The following is an 11,595-nucleotide window of genomic DNA, read 5'->3' on the forward strand; positions in this document are numbered from 1 at the left end:
TAATAATTATAATAATAATAATAATAATAACAATAATGTTAATAATGATAATAACGATAATAATGATAATAACAATAATAAAAATATAATAATAATAAATAATAATAAAAAATAAAATAATAATTATAATTATAATAATAATGATGATGATGATGATGATGATAATAATAATAATAATAATAATAATAATAACAATAATAAATTAATAATAATATCTTCTTCTCTCCAAATGCTCTCGGCGAACGTTAGCTAAACGTGAGCTGGAAGGTGAAAATGGCGAGGGGAAGAGGTAGAGGACGAGGAAGAGGTTGGAAAACACCAATAATGAACGTTGGTGGCTCAGTAGGAGCTCGTGTGGAAGCAATAGAGTTAAGGGAGCAGGAACAGGTTCAAAAAGGGGAAGCAAGTTTTGAAGGTGAGGTAGCTAGAAGTACTAAAGTAGCCAGGAGATTGAGTTTAAATTCACTATCAGCTAATGAGGAAGTGCTTGAGAACTCAGATCTGGAAAGTTTAGATGATGAAAACAAGGTTGTTGGCAATGGAACAGTAACAAGGAATTCAGAGGAGCAACTAAATGGAGAAGATGGAGATAGAAATGCTGGTAATGGAAAGGAACAAAAGAAGGAGGCAAATGAACCATGGGTTAATATGTTTAAGAATAATCGTGTAGCAAGCAATGGAATGCAGTTATCCTATTTTCCTCCACAGGTACTGAATGGGCAAACGATGGTGCAGCTGGAAGGGAAAGAGGTGCAAGAAGAAGAACAGAGATGGAAATGTGCTCTCATTGCATATGTGATTGGAGAATGCCCTGGGTACAATACTATGAAGAGATACATATTGATGAACTGGTCAAAAGTGGATAAACCTGAAGTGTTTCTTCATGAGGATGGATACTATATAATCAAGTTTCAGAAGATTAGTGATATGAATGAGATTCTGTTCTCTGGGCCATATACTATCAATAATCGACTAATCATTCTGAAACAATGGTGTCCTGAATTTGATTTTGGAAGTGAGTTTTTAACAGAAATCCCCTTGTGGGTGAATTTTCCAAAATTGCATTTAAATTGTTGGGGTGTGGGATCTTTGAGTAGAATTGCTAGTGCTATTGGAGTTCCTCTTTTTGCTGATGAGTGCACCATAAAGCAAACAAGAATCTCATATGCAAGAATGCTTGTTGAAGTCAATGTTACAAAAACTATACCTCAGCAGATAGCAGTAATGGATCCAAATGGGAAAACATTTATGCAGGAAGTAGTGTTAGAATGGAGGCCTCAATATTGTGATAGGTGCCAGAAGATTGGTCATCTATGTCAAGTGGAACCAGAACCAAAAGAAGAGATGCCAAAAAGATTAAGGCCATGGAAAAAAGTAACTCAAATATGGCAGTATAAAGGACCAATATCACAAAAGACTGAGCAGGAGAAGGTACATGAACAAAGAAAAGAGAACAATCTTAGTCCACAGAAGAATAAGCAGGAGGAAGAACAGGAGATAAACAAGAAGGTAGATCAGCAAACACCAAGGAGTATTGGGGACCATTCTAATAATGCAGATAAGCAGATGGAATTTAGTTTGGCTAACTTTCCTATACTGAAAGCTATACCAATAAGGAATGGGTTTGAAAGCCTCATGCATAACAAAATGGCTTCACTATCTATTGATAGAGGTGGAGCATCTAAAACTTGTTAATGAAGTGGTTTTTCTGGAATGTGAGGGGTATGAATAAGAGGTACAAGCAGAAGGAGATTAAGTTGCTTTTACAAAATAATAAAGTCACTTTGGCAGGGTTAATTGAAACAAGAGTTAAGGAAAAAAATGTGAAAACCATTCTTAAAGGGATAGCACCAGGGTGGAGGGTGTTACATAATTATACTGATAGTCCTAATGGAAGGATTTTGATAGTGTGGGATGATAACTGGTATGAGATAAAGATGATTAATAGCTCAGCTCAACTCATGTACTGTCAGTTACTGAAAGAAGTAAAATTTATCAGTTTATATTGACTGTGGTGTATGGTTTTAATACAATTGAACAGAGGAAAAGCTTTTGGCAAGAAATGAATACAATGTCAAAAGGTATCTCTCAACCATGGCTCATAGTAGGAGATTTTAATGCTATTCTTTCTGCTAAAGACAGGTTAGACGGAGTTCCTGTTACTAATAATGAGATTAAAGACTTTGCTGAATGTGTGAGGGATATGGGGGTCAATGAATTGCAATGGAAAGGTAATTACTATACTTGGACTAACAAGCAGTGTGGGAGGGACAGAATATCAAGTAGAATTGATAGAGCATTTGGGTATGATGAATGGATGGACAAATGGGGGCATGTTATTGTAGAATATGGGAATCCAAGCATATCTGATCATTGTTCTATGATGATTTTACTACAAAAAACTCAGCATAATGGGAAAGTTAGCTTTAAATTTTTCAATGTATGGACTGAGCATGAGGCCTTTATGGATATGGTGGAAGCTATATGGAAAAAAGAATATGGCAATAGTATAATGAAGAAGGTTTGGTGTAAGTTGATTGATCTTCACCATGTATTGAAACAGTTGAATAGAAAGGAGTTTAAATACATTGGGAAACAGATTGAGATGGCTAGACTGGAGATTGCAAAAATTCAAGATCAGCTAAATGAACAAGCAACTAATGACTTAATTGTGCAGGAAAAAGAGTTACTGATCAAACTTGAAAAATGGTCAATGATAGAAGAAAGTGCTTTGAGGCAGAAGGCAAGGATAAAATGGATCCAATTAGGAGATGCAAATAATAAGTTTTTCAGTTCAGTTATAAAGGAGAGAGCTCAAAAGAAACAAATAAGGAATATTATGTCATTGAATGGTAAGATGTTATATGATCCACATGAGATTTAGGATGAGTTTGTGATGTTCTATAAAAGTCTTATGGGAACTTCAGCAGGGAAACTACCAGCCATTAATGCTCAAGTGATGAAAAGAGGTCCTACTTTGACAAAACAACAAAGGTTACAATGTGTGCTGCAGTAACAGAACAAGAGATTTATGAAGGATTGCAGTCCATAGGGAATGATAAGGCACCAGGTGTAGATGGATATAATGCTTTCTTTTTTAACCATACTTGGCAGATCATTAAAGGGGATATTATTGAGGCTGTTCAGAGTTTCTTCACAACAGGGAAATTATATAAGGCATTCAATTGTACCTTGGTTTCTCTCATTCAATATGTTCAGAATCCTAAAACTGTGAAAGAGTACAAACCAATAGCTTGTTGTACTGTGGTATATAAGATCATCTCCAAAGTGTTAACAAATAGATTACATGGTATTATTCATACTATCATTTGTGATAGCTAGGCAGGATTTATCCCTGGAAGGAAGATATCTGATAATATATTGCTTGCTCATGAATTGGTTAAAGCCTATAATAGAAAGCATATTTCTCCTAGAAGCATGTTGAAGATTGATTTGCAGAAGGCTTATGATTCAGTTGAATGGTCATTCTTGGAACAAGTAATGTTTGGTCTAGGATTTCCTGAGATGTTTGTGCAATGGATAATGAAATGTGTAAAGACAGTGAATTATTCCATAGTGGTTAATGGGCAGAGTTCTCAAAGGTTTGATGCAGCTAAAGGATTGAGACAAGGAGATCGAATGTCTCCTTTTTTGTTTGCTATAGCTATGGAGTATCTTAGTAGACTTCTTAAGGGCCTTAAGGATGATAAACATTTCAAGTATCATCCTAAATGCTCTAAACTTGATATCACTCACTTGTGTTTGCTGATGATCTGTTATTGTTTGCTAGAGGAGATCTTGAGTCAGTTAAGGCTATCCAAAGGTGTTTTTCTCAGTTTTCTCAAGCTTCAGGGTTACAAGCAAACCTCAATAAAAGTTCAATATATTGTGGAGGTGTTCAGATGGAAGTGAGGCAGCAGATTGTTCATCAGTTAGGCTATAACATGGAAGAACTTCCTTTCAAATACTTGGGAGTGCCACTATCAACCAAGAAAATGACAGTTATGCAATGGTATCCTCTCATTGATAAAATAATGGCAAGAATCAACTCATGGACAACAAGGAAACTATCTTATGCAGGTAGAACTCAACTAGTGCAGACAGTATTATTTGGTGTTCAATCCTATTGGGCAAAATTGTTCATATTTCCAGCTAAGATAATCAAGTTAATTGAGAGTTTGTGTAGAAGCTATTTATGGTCAGGTGTTGGACATGTTACTAAGAAATCTCTAATAGCATGGGAGAAAGTATGCTGTCCTAAAAATGAAGGTGGTATGGGATTGATAAACATGCAAGTGTGGAATAAAGCTGATGTAGCCAAGCTCTGTTGGGATTTAGCAAACAAAGAAGACAAGTTATGGATTAAATGGATACATGCATACTACTTAAAAGGACAGATTGAGTGGCAGAAGAGAGATCAAGCAAGCTGGATGATCACGAAAGTAATTAGTGCTAAACATACAATTGATCAGATTCAACAACAGCAAGGAAAAGGGATGATCAAATAAATCTATGATTATCTGAGAGAGGAGAAGATTAAACCTGAATGGAGATGTCTTATGTTTAAGAATTCAGCTAGGCCAAAAGCTAACTTCACTCTATGGATCATGTTGAATAGTAAGTTAGCAATTGTGGATAGGCTTACTAAATGGGGAATGGTACTTGATAAACATTGTGTTTTATGCAAAAGTGTTGATGAGAGTATAGATCATATGTTTATCCAATGTCACTATGCTAGGAAGGTTTGGGAGAGACTTTTAAACTAGATTGATATTCACAGTAGATGGCCTATGTCATGAAGTCAGTTTATGCAATGGAGTATTCAACATGGGAAGGGGAATACTACAAGTGCACAACTGTTCAAGAGTATACTAGCTGAAGGAGTTTATGGATTGTGGAATGAGAGAAACAAGAGAATTTTTGAAGACAAGAGTTGCTTGGTAGATAAAGTAGTCAAGAAGATAGCCTATGTGACTATTGCTAAATCTTCTACTAGTATTAAAAATGTTATTAATCAAAGGGAGATTTGAGTTATAGTTAGTAGAGTAGGTGTTAAAGAGTTGTTTTTTGTGAGGTAAAGCATGCAGTGTTAGCTGCTTGTTCTGTAATGTTTTGGTTCGGTAATTAATAAAAAGTTAGTTACCAAAAAAATAATAATAATAACAACAACAACAACAACAACAATAATAATAATAATAGTAATAATAATGATAATAATGATAATAACGATAATAATAATAATAATAATAACAATAATAATAATAATGATTATAATGATAATAACGATAATAATGATAATAATAATAATAATATTAATAATAAAATAATAATAATAATAATAATAATAATAATAGTAATAATAATAATAATAATAATAATAAAATAATAATAATAATAATAAGAATAATAATAATAATAATAATGATAATAATAATAATGATAATAATGATAATAACGATAATAACGATAATAATAATAATAATAATAATAATAATAATAAAAATAATAATAATAATGATAATAACGATAATAATAATAATAATTATAATAAAATAATAATAATAAATAAAAAACTTCTCCTTCTCTCCAAATGCTCTCGGCGCACGTTAGCTAAACGTGAGCTGGAAGGTGAAAATGGCGACGGGAAGAGGTAGAGGACGAGGAAGAGGCCGGAAAACAGCAATAATGAACGTTGGTAACTCAGTAAGAACTCATGTGGAAGAAATAGAGGTAAGGGAGCAAGAACAAGATCAAAAAGAGGAAGCAAGTTTTGAAGATGAGGTAGCTAGAAGCACTAAAGAAACAAGGAGATTGACTTTAGATTCACTATCAGCTACTGAGGAAGTACATGAGAACTCAGATCTGGAAAGTTTAGATGGTGAAAACAAGGTTGTTGGCAATGGAACAGTAATAAGGAAATCAGAAGAGCAGCTCAATGGAGAAGATGGAAAGGAACAAAAGAAGGAGCCAAATGAGCCATGGGTTAATATGTTTAAGAACAATCGTGTAGCCCGCAATGGAATGCAGTTATCCTATTTTCCTCGACAAGTAGTGAATGGACAAACGATGGTACAACTGGAAGAGAACGAGGTGCAAGAAGAAGAACAGAAATGGAAATGTGCACTCATTGCATATGTGATAGGAGATTGCCCTGGGTACAATACCATGAAGAGATATATATTGATGCACTAGTCAAAAGTGAATAAACCAGAAGTGTTTCTTCATGAGGATGAATACTATATAATCAAGTTTCAGAAGATTAGTGACATGAATGAGATACTATTCTCTGGGCCATATACTATCAATAATCGACCAATCATCCTGAAACAATGGTGTCCTGAGTTTGATTTTGGAAGTGAGTTTCTAACAGAAATCCCTTTGTGGGTGAATTTTCCAAAATTGCCTTTAAATTGTTGGGGTTTGGGATCTCTGAGTAGGATTGCTAGTGCTATTGGAATTCCTCTTTTTGCTGATGAGTGTACCACCAAGCAAACAAGAATCTCATATGCCAGAATGCTTGTTGAAGTCAATGTTACAAAAACTATACCTCAGAAGATAGCAGTCATGGATCCAAATGGGAAAACATTTATGCAGGAAGTAGTGTTAGAATGGAGGCCTCAATATTGTGATAGGTGCCAGAAGATAGGGCATCTATGTCAAGTGGAACCAGAATCAAAAGAAGAGATGCAAAAGAGAAGAAGGCCATGGAAAAAAGTAACTCAAACATGGCAGTATAAAGGTCAAATATCACAAAAGACTGAGCAAGAGAAGATGGATGAGCAAAGACAAGAGAACAATCTTAGTCCACAGAAGAATAAGCAGGAGGAAGAACAGGAGATAGGAAAGAAGCTAGATCAGCAAACACCAAGGAATAATGGTGAGCAGTCTTACGTAGATAAGCAGGTGGAATTTAGTTTGGCTAACTTTCCTATATTGAAAGCTATACCAACAAGGAATGGGTTTGAGAGTCTCATGCACAACCAAATGGCTTCACTATCTATTGATAAAGGTGGAGCATCAAAGACTTGCTGATGAAGTGTTTTTTCTGGAATGTGAGGGGTATGAATAAGAGGTATAAGCAGAAGGAGATCAAGCTGCTTTTACAAAAGAATAAAATCACTTTGGCAGGGTTAATTGAAACAAGAGTTAAAGAAAAAAATGTGAAAACAATTCTTAAAGGGATAGCTCCAGGGTAGAAGGTGTTACATAATTATACTGATAGTCCTAATGGAAGAATTTGGTTAGTATGGGATGATAACTGGTATGATATCAAGATAATTAATAGCTCAGCTCAACTTCTGCATTGTCAGGTTAATGAAAGAAGTAAAGATTATCAGTTTATATTGACTGTGGTGTATGGTTTTAATACAATTGAACAGAGGAAAAGTTTATGGCAAGAAATGAATACAATGTCAAAAGGTGTTTCTCAACCATGGCTCATAGTAGGAGATTTTAATGCTATTCTTTCTACTAAAGACAAGTTAGATAGAGTCCCTGTTACTAATAATGAAATAAAAGATTTTGCTGAATGTTTGAGAGATATGGGAGTTAATGAATTGCAGTGGAAAGGTAACTACTATACTTGGACTAACAAGCAGTGTGGGAGGGATAGAATATCAAGTAGAATTGATAGAGCATTTGGAAATGATGAATGGATGGACAAATGGGGGCATGTTAATGTAGAATATGGGAATCCAAGCATATCTGATCATAGTTCTATGATGATTTTACTACAAAAAACTCAGCAGCATGGGAAATTTAGCTTTAAATTTTTTAATGTATGGACTGAGCATGAGGCTTTTATGGAAATGGTGGAAGCTATATGGAAAAAAGACTATGGCAATAGCATAATGAAGCAGGTTTGGTGTAAGTTGATGGACCTTCAACATGTACTAAAACAGTTGAATAGAAAGGAGTTTAAATACATTGGGAAGCAGATTGAGATGGCTAGATTGGAGATTGCAAAAGTTCAAGATCAACTAAATGAACAAGCTACTGATGAGCTAATTGTGCAGGAAAAAGAGTTACTGATTAAACATGAAAAATGGTCAATGATAGAAGAAAGTGCTTTGAGGCAGAAGACAAGGATAAAATGGATCCAATTAGGAGATGCAAATAATAAGTTTTTCAGCTCAGTTATAAAGGAGAGAACTCAAAAGAAACAAATAAGAAATATTATGTCTTTGAATGGTAAGATGTTATATGATCCACATGAGATTCAGGATGAGTTTGTGATGTTCTATAAGAGTCTCATGGGAACTTCAGCAGGTAAGCTACCAGCTATAAGTGCTCAAGTGATGAAAAGATGACCTACTTTGACAAAGCAGCAAAGGTTACAATTGTGTGCTGCAGTAACAAAACAAGAGATTTATGAAGGTTTGCAATCCTAGGGAATGATAAGGCACCAGGTGTAGATGGATATAATGCTTTCTTTTTTAAGCATACTTGGCAGATCATTAAAGGGGATATCATTGAGGCTGTTCAGAGTTTTTTCACAACAGGGAAACTGTACAAAGCATTCAATTGTACTTTAGTGTCTCTCATTCCAAAAGTTCAGAATCCTAAAACTGTGATAGAGTACATGCCAATAGCTTGTTGTACTGTGGTATATAAGATCATCTCCAAAGTGTTAACAAATAGATTACATGGTGTGTTTCAGAGTATCATTTGTGATAGCTAGGCAGGGTTTATCCTAGGAAGTAAGATTTCTGATAATATATTGCTTGCTCATGAACTGGTTAAATCTTATACTAGGAAGCATATTTCTCCTAGAAGCATGTTGAAGATTGATTTACAGAAAGCTTATGATTTAGTGGAATGGCATTCTTGGAGCAAGTAATGTTTGGTATAGGATTTCCTGAGAATTTTGTGCAATGGATAATGAAATGTGTCAACACAATGAACTATTCCATAGTGGTTAATGGACAAATTTCTCAAAGATGTGAAGCAGCTAAAGGATTGAGACAAGGAGATCCAATGTCTCCTTTCTTGTTTGATATAGCTATGGAGTATCTTAGTAGAAAGATAGACGTAATATCATAAACCACAGGAGAGATGAATGTCATAGAGCAGAACCTGAAGGGAGGTATTTGAAATTATCTCTTAAATTTAATAATAGTAGAAATACTTAAATGATGAATAATAAATATTTAATAAATAATACAAAATAGACACAAAAAATAAATTATCTCTTAATTTTTAAATTAGACAAATATTATTAAACAACTATATTTAACTATTGTTGAAAGGAACACTTTCTCCATCCCAAAATAAGTTATAATTTAGCAACACAATCCTATTCCAAAGTAAATGTTATCTTAAAAAATAATACAAGTTTATATGTTTTTCTAGTTGTATCGTTGTGCTTCATTTTTTTTTAATAGTACTCAATTCTCAAGAAACAATATATAAAATTGATATAATTCAGTAAACAACACATTATATTTATTGGGACTTCTTAATGGATGAGAATTTTACTAAAATAACATACTTTAATGAAAATATTTTTCAGGAAAAGTGACAGTTACCTAGAATGACAGGAATAGGAAAAAGATCACCTGCCTTCATCGACCATGAAACTCAAAGCACTAATAAAAGGATATTTTAGAGGGGACTTATGATCAACATTATACTTAAATTACTTGACTTTGTTTCCCTCCATGCTATTTACACAACAGCTATTTTTCATTTCATAATTAATAGTAGAAAGATCAAATGGAAGCTTAGATGCCCCTTTCAAATTTCAATTAGATTGCAAGCTAATGCTCGTATATATTCATTCAACAGCAGCTACTTGATTAACATGTTTGGCTTCAAGCATCTTCTCGTATTCCTCGATCGATCTAAACAGCTCAGAGAAGTTTCCCTTACCGAAGCCTCCACAACCGCCCTTCTGATAGACTTGTCCTTTTTCATCTTTGAGCATGCACCCGATTCTCTGAATTATTTCTATAAATATTGTTGGCCTGCACAAAAATACAATTACATTCATTGACGAACCATCGTTTTGTGATGCACAAAAGTTGCGTTAAAAAGGACTGCGGTAAGAAGCAGAGAAAAGGTTTGATACAAGACAAATCAGTTGCAGAGAAAAGGTTTAATACAAGACAAATCAGTTGAGTGCATCTCACATGAATTGGTACCACGTCCACTCGAAAGCGACTTAGGGTAATACTCTTATGTTTTCCTGAACCTTTGGAAGAGGTACTAGAATAAGGTTTAGTTACCGATCGGCATGAAAACAAACTTCTTCTTGTTGTTCTCTCTTGTTTCTCATCCTTGTGTTTGTCCCAACAATTAAATAAAGATACGTCATGATAAACGCTAATAAGCCTCGAATCGGTTTCCCATATCCCTAAACAAACTTAATACCTCTAAAGAAATCTTTCATTGTGAAAATACCGAAAACATTCAAGAGCTCCAACTGCCTCTCACCAATGTTTATTGTTTCATTTCAAAGCACATAGGCAGCTAAGCTAGAAGAAAGTTGTGAACACGGATGGCCAAGAAGCAGGTCAACCTGCTGGGCCCGGGGCTAAACCACAACGAGGCCCAAGAATTAAAATTGTAAAAGAAACTGTCTGATGCTCACAATTTTCTAGACTCTAAACCTCTCATCCTCATTCTTATGTCCATCTTTAGTTACTCTTATGTCCGTCTTTAGTTTGCTATTTTCATATTTCCATTATAATTCAATAGTTGAAGTGTTGCCATTGTAATTCGACCATTACTAATTATATACTCCTTGAGTATTAGAATTCGGGTTTGTTACAAAGAATCATTCTCATCTGCTGCAAGTAAGGAAGAGTCTACAGTCGCACAATGGATTTTAGTCAACAGCTTGACATTGAGAAACCTCAGACTAATGGGATAGTGTTTCATGCACAAGCATATCTCAATTGTTATTTATAATAATTCAAACTTTGACCTATTCCTTTGTTTGTTAGAACACTTCTTTTTTCTTCATAATTTGTTTGAACTTTGTTCCTATTGTTAGTTACTTTTTATATTTTCAACATAAAGAAGATGAGAATTATATGGATCGCATACTTGGCCTTCTTTCAACTCAGAGGCTTCCCTAATTATCAGCAAATATAAAATCTAAGCGGGAACCCTTTTTTCGAGAATTACTCCCAATGAACTTATACTGAACTTACCGATCTTCGTCCAAAACAGTCGGTTAATCACAACTAGACTGATCAAACTAAGAGTCCTCAGTACTCCCGTCAACAGACACTCTTTTAAGAGTTCACATTTAGTTTCATGGCAGGGGGTGATCTCTAAAGCAAATAGTCCAGTGACAGAATTTGGTAGGAGATGTAGGGTGTGTTTGGTCTGAAGGGAAACATTTTCCAGAAATGTTTTCCAATTTTCTCATTTTTGGTTGGGACAAAAGTTTTGAAAAATGTTTTCAAATCAACTCATTTTCTTCAAAATTAAGGAAAATGATTTTCCTTCAAAAATTAAGAAAAATATTTTCCAAAACTCTCATCCAACAATAAATATAATTTTTTTTTATGAAAAAACACAATTTCAAATTTTTATTTTTTCGCCCCCCAAAGAAAATGCCTACCCTTGACCCTCACACCCCCACCT

At 34.3% G+C, this 11,595-nt stretch overlaps 3 protein-coding genes across 3 annotated transcripts in view; 2 read left to right on the forward strand and 1 right to left on the reverse strand.

Annotated features, from left to right (window-relative positions):
* Nucleotides 1–273: 273 nt before the first annotated feature.
* Nucleotides 274–2,884, forward strand: LOC107019624. Its single transcript, XM_015220043.1, has 3 exons — nucleotides 274–1,672; nucleotides 1,792–1,985; nucleotides 2,042–2,884. Exons 1-3 carry the CDS (start codon nucleotides 274–276, stop codon nucleotides 2,882–2,884), a joined length of 2,436 nt encoding a protein of 811 aa, XP_015075529.1.
* Nucleotides 2,885–7,409: 4,525 nt separating this feature from the next.
* On the forward strand, nucleotides 7,410–9,042 carry LOC107019625. Its single transcript, XM_015220045.1, has 4 exons — nucleotides 7,410–8,294; nucleotides 8,453–8,577; nucleotides 8,755–8,835; nucleotides 8,940–9,042. Exons 1-4 carry the CDS (start codon nucleotides 7,410–7,412, stop codon nucleotides 9,040–9,042), a joined length of 1,194 nt encoding a protein of 397 aa, XP_015075531.1.
* A 733-nt stretch (nucleotides 9,043–9,775) lies between these two features.
* Nucleotides 9,776–11,595, reverse strand: part of LOC107020847 (4-hydroxyphenylpyruvate dioxygenase-like) — a 5,219-nt gene continuing 3,399 nt past the window's right edge. Inside the window, 1 exon segment of the mRNA NM_001323439.1 lies at nucleotides 9,776–9,965. Coding sequence (NP_001310368.1) covers nucleotides 9,776–9,965 — 190 coding nt within the window.

Source organism: Solanum pennellii, chromosome 5, assembly GCF_001406875.1.
Source record: "Solanum pennellii chromosome 5, SPENNV200".
Classification (NCBI taxonomy): Eukaryota; Viridiplantae; Streptophyta; class Magnoliopsida; order Solanales; family Solanaceae; genus Solanum; species Solanum pennellii.

Coding starts and splice junctions, on each gene's coding strand:
- LOC107019624 (XM_015220043.1), top strand. CDS start 274: ATGGCGAGGGGAAGAGGTAGAGGACGAGGAAGAGGTTGGAAAACACCA. Junction 1,673..1,791: donor TTCACTATCTATTGATAGAG/GTGGAGCATCTA, acceptor TCACTTTGGCAG/GGTTAATTGAAACAAGAGTT. Junction 1,986..2,041: donor ACTGTCAGTTACTGAAAGAA/GTAAAATTTATC, acceptor ACAATTGAACAG/AGGAAAAGCTTTTGGCAAGA.
- LOC107019625 (XM_015220045.1), top strand. CDS start 7,410: ATGTCAAAAGGTGTTTCTCAACCATGGCTCATAGTAGGAGATTTTAAT. Junction 8,578..8,754: donor AATCCTAAAACTGTGATAGA/GTACATGCCAAT, acceptor ATCTTATACTAG/GAAGCATATTTCTCCTAGAA. Junction 8,836..8,939: donor GAATGGCATTCTTGGAGCAA/GTAATGTTTGGT, acceptor AATTTCTCAAAG/ATGTGAAGCAGCTAAAGGAT.